Source organism: Zea mays, chromosome 3 (genome assembly GCF_902167145.1).
Source record: "Zea mays cultivar B73 chromosome 3, Zm-B73-REFERENCE-NAM-5.0, whole genome shotgun sequence".
Lineage (NCBI taxonomy): Eukaryota > Viridiplantae > Streptophyta > Magnoliopsida > Poales > Poaceae > Zea > Zea mays.
In genome coordinates, this window is record NC_050098.1 from 137,383,705 (window position 1) to 137,393,935 (window position 10,231).

Here is a 10,231-nt window from a genome sequence, read left to right on the forward strand (position 1 = left end):
TACGTGAACTGGTTCCCAATGATGACCGCACGATTTAATAGCTACGACCTAGATTTCATCAAGGCAAAATCTAATCTAAGCCGCCCAATCCCCCATACACGGTTCAGATCCTACATTCAAAGGGGTATGCTAAGGATCTGATCACAGCTGTTAAACGGGAGATCAACGGTGTAGATCATGCACCCGAAGCGGTACAACCTTATCCTAATCTGGACCGTCAGTACACAGATCAACGATCCCGACGTGCACCTTCTTCCCTCAACCAGCCGACCGACGACGGTGGCGCAGAGCACACTGCGGCGGAGCTCACCGGCGAGCATGGCCGAACGGCACCCAAGCACACCAAATCACCCACCAAAAATAGCTACACGATGCGGACATCCTAGTGAATAGCACCAGTGCGACTTACCGGGATTCGGGGCACGGACGAAGCCCGCCCACGGTGCAGCGCGACCCAGAAGCAAGAATCAGGTGGCGGCGACCAATTGAGGGATTTTCCCGGCCCTAGTTCCGCCCGCCAAAGCTCCGGGAAGGTTCACCACAACCAGACGAAGTTCCTCCGCCAACTACGCTCCCCCAATTTTACGCTCACGCAGATTTTCCCCAATCCCAGCTCCGCTGATAGGCATACGACGACACGGGTGAAGAACTACAGCCGCACCATGGTTTTATAGCCTTGCTATGGAGTCTGATTTCACGGAATTCGGCCAGCAGCGAGCTTTACGGCGAGAGAATCCGCGCGGAATTCGCTCGTTTTGTTGCGCCGTTGCCGCGGGCGCCGCGCAGCTTTGGTGGATGTTGCTGGGGAAGGGGCGGCCTTCGGTTTTATCCCAGAGTCGAGCCCGATTTCAACGATAGAAGCGGTCGGCGAGGAGCGAGATTTGCGCGACGAACGGCCCGAGCTCCGCAGAGCCACTCCTCCATCCGCCCGCGCAGGAAGCTGAGAAGAGGTAGGAGAGGGAATGGGGATGGATCTGCCGGCTGGGGCCCACATGGCAGCGACCAGGAAGACGTTCGCGTGCGCACGGGTGAGAGCCAGGAGCTGTCCAGTGGGACCTAGTCGTCAGCGTGCGGCGGAAGGAGGATGTTTGGGCCGCGCAGGGTTAAGGGTTAATGGGCCAACAGTGAGGAAAACGGCCCAACCGCAGGTCTGCTCTTTTTTTTCTTTTCAGTTTTCTATTTTTTTATTTTGAATTCTATTTGAAATTTATAATTTCACACGAGATTCAAATTTAGGATTTGAGTTCAAATGCACATACAAAAATTCAGCATGAAATGCAATTGTATTTTTATATTAAATACTTTATTTATTCGAGAATGTCTCCAATATGCAACATATACACACATTGTTTGAAGTCAAATTAAAAGTATATTCAAAAGTTCATATTTATCTATTTTTATAGGAAAGATTTTCTAATGCACAATCTTTTATTAGTAGATTGTTTACCTAATTCTACATAGTTTACTACGACAGTCATTCATATTGGACCTTTTATTTAACCACTTGTTTCAAAACATAACTATTTTCACTTCAGAATATTTTTTTCCCTAAATTACCCAAAATGATATTTTGGGGTGTTACACTAGTGCACCTCTGGACCAGGTGCCATGTCAACTAGCTATTGGCCAACTCGTACTCGCTGCGAAGTAGCCATTGGAGATGGTCCGGTGAACCACTAGACCGGTCCAGTGAGGCCTAGAGCAGCCCAACTTAGACTCTTTTGAGCCTATCTTCTTTAAACCTTTTTGGCTACTCTTGAGAGCTTCCCTACGACATAGACACACATAACTAACACATAATCCAATTGACTAAGCGTAGAGAACTCACCTTTTACTTGATCTTTCACGAGGATTTGAATATGGCTCAACTAAGTCCTGAAAGCTCTTTTCCCATAAAATATAGTTAGAGCTCAAATAAAGGTGCTAGAAACATAGTATTAGGCATATGCAACTTATCTAAGTACTTGAACCTTGTGGTTTTCCCATTTGCCCAAAGTTATACTTTCTATCCTCCATTTCAGCTCTTTAGGATTTAGAACCTTGAAATTGTCTTCAAGTGAGTCTGTGCTCATACTCATATTAAATGGCTGTTGATGGCGCTTTGCCAAGTGCTAAGATTTGCCGAGAGTTGAACACTCGACAAACCTGACTTTGCTGAGAGCCTTTTTATTCCGAGTGTTTTGCATTCGGCAAAAAGTGTCGTTGCTGAGTATTGTTGTTCGCCGTGAGTGACACTCAATAAAGAATACTTTGTCGAGTGCCCGAGATTTTGTCCTTGGCAAACCTCTAAGTATTTGGCAAAAAACGTGTTTCCGCTAGTGCAGTGTGCCACTATCATGACACGCCACCACCCTCGCCCCTGCCATGTATCGTGCCGCCCCTATCGAGTCATGACGGTGACCGTGGTCCATGACTTTGATGAGGAGAGAGAAAAAAGAAGAAAAGGGAATATGATGATTAGAGATAGATTTAATTGATTATCCACACTGTTTCATCTTGCAGCATTATATGGGAAACGAATTACGTGAGACCCAGGTCCTTTGTTAATCTGTAAGACCTGATCTGTCTTTGCGCCACGTAGAACTCCGAATCTCAAAGCCAGAACTCACCACAACATTTTATGGGCCTTGGGCCATATCCTATCGGTAAAACACAAGCAGGAATTCCAACCGACGCCATCTAGGTAACGAGCAAAGCCTTGTCTTGCCTAGCGCCGCCTGTAAGCCGGAAAGGCTGATCATCTAGACGGCAAATCATCCCGACGGCAGCAACTGGTTGCACTCACGGGGACGGATTGACATCGGCAGTCTAATCACTCCGGCGACAGAGCTGATGGTACTTTAGAGATGGAGGTCAGTGATGTTTTTCTATGTTGTACAACAGAGTAATAAGATTAGTAAAAGGAAGATATATTTAGTTTGGTCTTTGCTGCTTTAGAATTGCTCTTTAGACCTGACAAACTACTTAATTTCGTGTTAATATTCATTGTAGGGCAATCATCAAAATTTATCCTTAGAACAAGTACCACAGGTTGGCTTAACCTTTGAATCTGAAGATGCTGCATACAATTTCTATAACTCATATGCAAGAAAGATTGGATTTAGTATCAGAAAGTGTCATGTTAAGTACAGAGCTGATGGTACTTTAGCTTCCAAGTACATGGTTTGCAGTAACGAAGGTCACAAGAATAGTAATCCGACACAACCGCCTAAGAAAGAACGTGCTTCAACAAGGTCAGAATGCAAGGCTCGTGTTCAGTTTTATATTTCCCGTGAAGGTATTTGGAAGATGCAAAAAGTTGAATTGGCACATACTCACCCTTTCACAAGTCCTGACAAGACTCATATGCTTAGATCACAGCGACGTTTGCTACCGGCTGATGAACATATCATTAGCAAAATGAGAGAAGCAGGGGTTAAGTCAACAGAAATATTTGAATTTTTTCAGGTGTGGTCTGGTGGAGCTGAAAATGTGCAGTTCTTGCAGATGGATTGCAACAACTTTATTAGTCGTGAGCGTAAAAAGTATTTGGAAACACAAGATGCAAAAACTTTGTTGGAATACTTAGAAAACAAACAAGCAGAAGACCCGTCTTTCTTTTATTCTGTGGAGCTAGATCCAGATAATGGCGGTCAAATTTGTAATTTCTTTTGGACAGATGGCCAGGCCATTGCAGATTATGCTTGCTTCGGTGATGTCATTTGTTTTGACACCACGTTTCAAACAAATAAGTCTGAAATGCCATTTGCCCCTATTATTGGAACAAATCATCACAGACAAACTATTGTTTTTGGAGCTGCACTATTGTTCAATGAAAGTTCGGAATCATTTGCTTGGCTGTTTAAAGCCTTTTTGAAAGCAATGTCTGGGAAAAAACCTAAAACAATTTTTAAAGAAAAATCATCGTACTAAGACAGCAAGGAAAGGTATTTGTACTAATTCAATATGTTTTTTCTTTCTTATACTAACATCCAAAAGATATTTTATACTGTCATATCTTTCCGCAGGAGCAGAATCAAAGCAATCATCAGATGCAAGACTATCTAAAGTTTCACAGATAATTGTAAGATAATCAAGAAATTTGAGTCAATTGTCCCATCTACTATTTATTTGAGTACTCAGATAACTTTGATTTTTTGTGTAGGAACAAGAGACAAATGTCACTTCTACTGACACTACTGTTTTACCAATGACAAATATTAACTTGCCATTTGGAGAGAATCGAGAGATGCCCATGTTCTTCCCACCCATCCAAGGAGAATTTACAAATCTGTTACTTGGAACTCACTTTGAAGTTGCTACCACAATTTCTCGCCGTTTAGAGTTTGATGAAGACTTCCCTACCAAATCAACTACTTAGTGGCATTAAAGTTTGCTATGGTGTATTAAAATATATGGTACCATTAGATTATGAATGTTTAAGTACTCTCATGGTTAAGTACACTTTATTTTTCTGGCTACATCATGGATTGACGAATGCTCGGCGTTTACATCAGGAACGTTTAAGCTACTCTGTTCAGCAGCTTCACGGTAAAAAAGCAAGTCGCCTGGGCTCCAGTCTTGAGAAGCGAATACAACCAAATATTGTATAGGCTAAGAATGTAGCACAGGCACAGGCTGCACAGCCCAGAAAATGTTACGGTGAGTTGTGGCTTTGAGATTCGGAGTACCACGTGGCGCAAAGACAAGTCGGGTCCTACGGATTAATAAAGGACCTGGGTCTCACGTGATTCGTTTCCCATTATATGTGTTGACTTGCCTCAACTCATGTTTGGTTGACTGCACGCAGAAGACGCATGTTGCATAAGCGGATACAAAGCAAGCCATTAAGGCCATTTGACACCTACACATACACCGGAAAATGCCGTATCTGGTCGGTCAGCGTCGCGCGAGCCTGAACCTCACGCACAGCCATTCAATCAGGTGGAATATGAACTGATTTATTTATATTGGACTATATGGTATGAGATATTTTAATGCTAGGTACAGAATTTAATTTAATAGTGCTATAGGATCAGGGAGATACGGTTCAGCTGTTGGTTATTGACGATCTTTCTCCCCTCAGTCGCTATGACAAAAACATGACCATGATTTGAAGTCAGATGTGTTTGAGTAGGATATTCTCCACCATCCGACCAATATTATTGTAAGATAGCCCCCCTGGTTGTGCACTGACTTGAGCCAGCCTCTTCCACTGCAGCGTCTTCTCCCTTGCGTCCTTCCCCTTCCTCCCGGTCATCATCTCCCTCACGAGCGCCGCAACCTCGTCGCTGCCAGCTTCCTGCGGCAGCTCGGCGCCGATGCCCCACGCGGTGCACACCTGGCGGCAGTTCGTGGTCTGCTCAGACAGCACGGGGCATCCAAGCACCGGCACGCCGGCGACGACGCTCTCCAGAATGGAGTTCCACCCACAGTGGGTGACGAACAGCCCCACGGCCGGGTGGCTCAGCACCGCCTCCTGCGCGCACCACGGCACGACGAGGCCGTTCTCGCCGACCTCGACCGCGGCGGCCATTTCTGGCCTGAGGACCCAGAGGTAGGGAGAGCCACAGCGTGCTAGCCCGGACGCGATCTCCTTGAGCCGCGCGTCGCCCATGCTGGCGTGGCTGCCGAAGCTCAAGTACACGACGGAGCGCGCCGCCTTGCCGTCGTCGAGCCACGCCATGCACTCCCTGTCCTCCTGTAACACGCCCAGCATGGCGCTGCTCCTCACCGAGCCGGCGGCGGGGACGCTGGTGTCGTCGCCGGCGCCGCGCGGAGGAGCGGGCAAGGACGCTTTGACGACGCTTGCGAGCGGGCCGACGGTGTAGATGGGCGGCAAGTGCGGCGCGAGCGCGTCGACGACGTCCTTCTCCATGTCGTAGAGAGTGTTGAGGACGACGGCCTTGGAGGCGGCGGCCGTCTTCATCTGGTGGACGTGGAAGTGCACAAGCCAGTCGTCGGCGTCCGTGGTGTGGCAGAACGTCGGCAGGTCCCTTAGGCGCACGGCCTTCATCCCGGGCACCCAGTCCAGCGGGGCGTCGAGGGAGCCGTCGGTCTCGTAGGTGGGTCTAAGAGGGATGACCTCCCTCGCCAAGAGCTCCTGGAACTGGAGGTAGCCCATGAGGCCGCACGCGGACGCCGTGAAGAACTGCACGTCCGGGACGCCAACCTCGCGCGCCGCCACGGCCGCGAACGGCATCGGGGTGTCGGCCACGACGCAGCTGACCGGCGGCACGCCGGTGGGCGGCAGCAGCAGGTCCCGCAGCAGCGCCTTGAACGGCTCGAGGCAGTTGCGCTCCATCGCCTCGTGGTACGCACGCAGCGTGCGCGGTGGGTCCTCCAGCGATAGCCCGTCCGGGATGACCTCGACGGAGAAGCCCTCGTCCGGGTCCAGGGCGTCGTCGCCGCCCGTGGCCTGCTGCTGCTTGGTGCGCAGCAGGCGGCGGTGGTACAGCTCGGTGTGGACGAGCGTGGCGTGGACGCCGCGGGCGCGGAGGGCGCGCGCCAGCTGCACGTGCGGCGCGATGTGGCCGTGCGCCGGGAACGGCACCAGCACGACGTGGGGCTTCTGCTGCGCTGTCGTGGAAGGCATGATGCTGCTCCGCCAATGCAAGCAAGGATCTGGTTCCTCACTCCTTGTCCTGTGCACGCTCGCGGCATCTCGTGTCTTATCGTGTCCCTCATCTTATGCTAGCCACATAGCGCAACAACCCACCCAAAAAGTAAACACATACATACCTATAGACGATGGCCAAACAGTCCACCCCAGATGGCACTGGTACTATTAGACACGACACTATTAGACACAACATTGTTAAACACTAATAGTAATCATGTTGTGACACTAGTGTCTAGCTATCGGCCCAGACACTACACTGTAGTGCCTAATCATACCGTACCGACACTATACGACACAAACACCTAACAGTATTCGTGTCAGCCTAGACACTATTTTATATTGAGAACTCAAAAAACATATATTTTAAGATTATAGGTGGATGCACGTGCTTTGCCATGGAGTCAACATGTATTGATAACATACATTGAGATGCAGAAGCACTATTTTATCGTTCTATGCTCTCGTTATTAAAATGTTCGTATGTTTAGAGTTGTACTCGGATTCTTCGTCTAGCTGACGAAGATGACAGACGGGTCACAACAACACTCGTCTATCAAGCAGTAGCAGCACAACGCGACCAGACTGTAGATTAATCAATTAGATGACGCATGTGCAAGAGTAGAAGTGAGTGTCGTCACTTGGGAAATCAGAGAGACAAAGCCAACAATAAGCTTATAGTAGAGGAATAATAGGATTAGAGAGACATAGGTGTACCAACAAATGAAAAGGGATATGTCAGCACCGGATCGACCAAGCGATTATATTCGTTTCTTCACATGGATCGGATCAGATCGACAAGGACAATGGGTCAAGACGAGAGGCGGGAGAGGCCAAGTCCTACAGGGCCGCACTCGGACCTGAGTTTCATAGCCTAGGTTCCTGGAAGCGGAGCACGTCAACGAAGGAGAGGGCCAGGTCGTGGATGCAGCTATCGACGAAATTGACAAGGACCAGGGATGAGGACACATAGTCGGCGTCCGACGAGGAGGGCGTGGTGGAGACGAGGAGCCGGCCGAGAAGCTTGGTGATCTCCTTCTTTGCTGTTGTGCGCTAGAGGTTGGAGTGGGGAGCCGGCACAGGAAGACGCGGCGCGGCGCGGGGACTCGCCGAGATGGGCATGCAGCTAGGGTTTCGTTGTCCAGTTGGTCAGGCCTGGGCTGCGTGTATGTGGATGTGAGACCTTAGACTGCAGGTCGCGCCGCTTCCTTCGCCCACGCCGCGGCCTCGTCGTGCGGGGGCAGCCATTGTCATGGCCTCGTCATGCAGGGGAAGCCTAGTCCGCGAGGGGTTAGGGAAGCGCGCGGGCAGGATGGGGGGCACGGTATCGACTCCTAGATGGGGCGGAAGGGTGGTTTGTGCGTGCGCAGAGGGCGAGGCAAGGGTGGAGGTGTGGAGGGTGAAGTCATGGTAGTGACACGGTCTACACTATTGACTTAATATGTAGTAGAGAGATATACAATTTTAAAACTTGAACATGTATACCATTATAAAGTGAATTTATTATGCTTAAAACCATATCAAATCACAATTCACAATCACATATACATATCACATGTATAGATTACCGGTTGGTCTAAGCCGTGCCTAATCGTGTCGTGCTCGTGCTAGCCTATCATGTCGAGGTGGAGGCCCAAGCACGGCACGAGACCCGTATCGTGCCGACAATGACAGTCTGACACTATCTACGTGATTGGTTGCCGGTGTCTGGAGCGCGTGGCTCGCGTGAGCCTGGACCGGTAGAAACGCGCCTCACTAGCATCTTCGCGCATGCAAACAGATGGATGGAAAATACCTCCGTTGTCTCTCCTCGTGCAAGCTAGAATCATTTCATACAAGTTACCAATCACATGCTGGAGCGCAGTCAACGCTCACGGCCGCTTTGGATGTGGACATCCTGCTAACCAATCATGCAGTATATGAATCGTGCCCACGCCGTGCCAAAGCAATATGGGACGTGTCGTACTTAGTGCCGGCTCATTTAGCACGACCCACTTGACCATCTATAACATACCATATTATGAGAAGAAATAAGATGCACCTGGGCTCTATGGCGGACCCGACTGTTATGGTTAGAGTGTGTCGGAAAACATATTAAAAAAACAAAAAAAGGAGGTTCATCAAGACTCAAACTGTAACTGATAAATTTAAGACATAATACTTACACAACTGACCTAACTACTCTTTTATATTTTTACTAGCCAGTTGTCCGTGCTTTTGCTACGGTTTTTATGTATTATATAAATAGATATTGAGATATTTATTCAAATATAATTAATGTTTATTTCGAAACACTAAGGTACGTGTAGTCTGATGGTTAACTCTAAATTTCTAGAGTAGGGGGCGTGTGTTGAAATTCTCGATTTGCACTATTTTTATATAATTATTGTTTATTTCTAAACACGTCTGATGGTGACCGCGCGGACGCTGGAGTCTATAGGACAGTAGCTGAGAGCGCGGGGGCCAAAAGGCACGACGCCGAGGCTAGGGGCGCGTGGAGCGGGCCCAGTATGTCAGCTCGTGGTAAAGCCATAGTAGCATCAAGTGCCTACCTTTTGTTTTTAATAATAGTAGGGATAGTATACCGTGGACCATATAGACCATCCGGTGGCTCCGCCCCCTGCATGTGGCATCGATGTGGATGTAGATGGCACACCTCTTTATGTACAGTGATTTTCTTTAAAACTGCCTATACAATAGTATTATGATCATTGATGACTGAGTTTGTGGCCCCCAACTAGTCTTATTCCAGTAATTTTGGTACACGAGGCTTTATTTTGTTTGTAGCAACGTGGCAGTTCGGTGTCCAAACCAATCAACAACCCCCAAGGACACGACAGGTAGCATAGCACGTCTGCCTTTATGCTTCGTTGCCACGGACCTGACAAGAACGTAAAGTACAAATTCGCACTGGTTCGATTAATTGGGAATTAACGTGAAAGTTGTTCTTTTCCATACTCCCTCCCTCTCGAAATATGACTTTGACAAATAATAAAAATATAATCTATAATCAATATTACTAGTAGATAGATTATTCAATTTATTTTCATAACAAATTTATTTATGGATTCAAATACTGTCAATATTTTTTTGTAAATCAAGTATGTAGCGTTCCCTCTCATTGCCTATCCTTACATAGAAAATGAGATGCTTGCTCCCGTGTCCAGGAATAGGGTTGGATAACGAGCCAGCTCGGCTCGATCGTCCGAGTTTAAGCTGGCTCGTTAAGTTAACGAGCTAGCTCGGCTTGGCTCGTTAAGCTAACGAGCCACAGAGTCAGCTCGACTCGGTTTGTTTACGGAGCTTGAACTGACTCGTTTAGCTCGTTAGCCAGAGCAGAAAAAATAATATGCACATAATAATGAATTTCTAGCTAATTTGCAACTAATTTAACAATAGAAAATAATAATTATACTTATAATTTCACAGACCACGTCAATGTAACATCAAATTAACACAACTCATCAATTCACAATTCACATACATGTTGATCAGTTTAACCCATAATTATATTTGAATAGACCAATTTAACACATAGACATAGTTCATTAATCATTAGTTTAACTTGTACGCCATAGACACCTCACATATATATATATATAACACGTTCATCAATTATTCCCAATTATTCCA

At 47.5% G+C, this 10,231-nt stretch overlaps 1 protein-coding gene across 1 annotated transcript; it reads right to left on the reverse strand.

Moving 5' to 3' along the window:
- Window positions 1-4,923: 4,923 nt before the first annotated feature.
- On the reverse strand, window positions 4,924-6,673 carry LOC100284975 (cytokinin-O-glucosyltransferase 2). Its single transcript, NM_001157870.2, has one exon. It carries the CDS (start codon window positions 6,572-6,574, stop codon window positions 5,099-5,101), a length of 1,476 nt encoding a protein of 491 aa, NP_001151342.2. The 5' UTR covers window positions 6,575-6,673; the 3' UTR covers window positions 4,924-5,098.
- Window positions 6,674-10,231: the final 3,558 nt, after the last annotated feature.

Coding starts and splice junctions, on each gene's coding strand:
- LOC100284975 (NM_001157870.2), bottom strand. CDS start 6,574: ATGCCTTCCACGACAGCGCAGCAGAAGCCCCACGTCGTGCTGGTGCCG.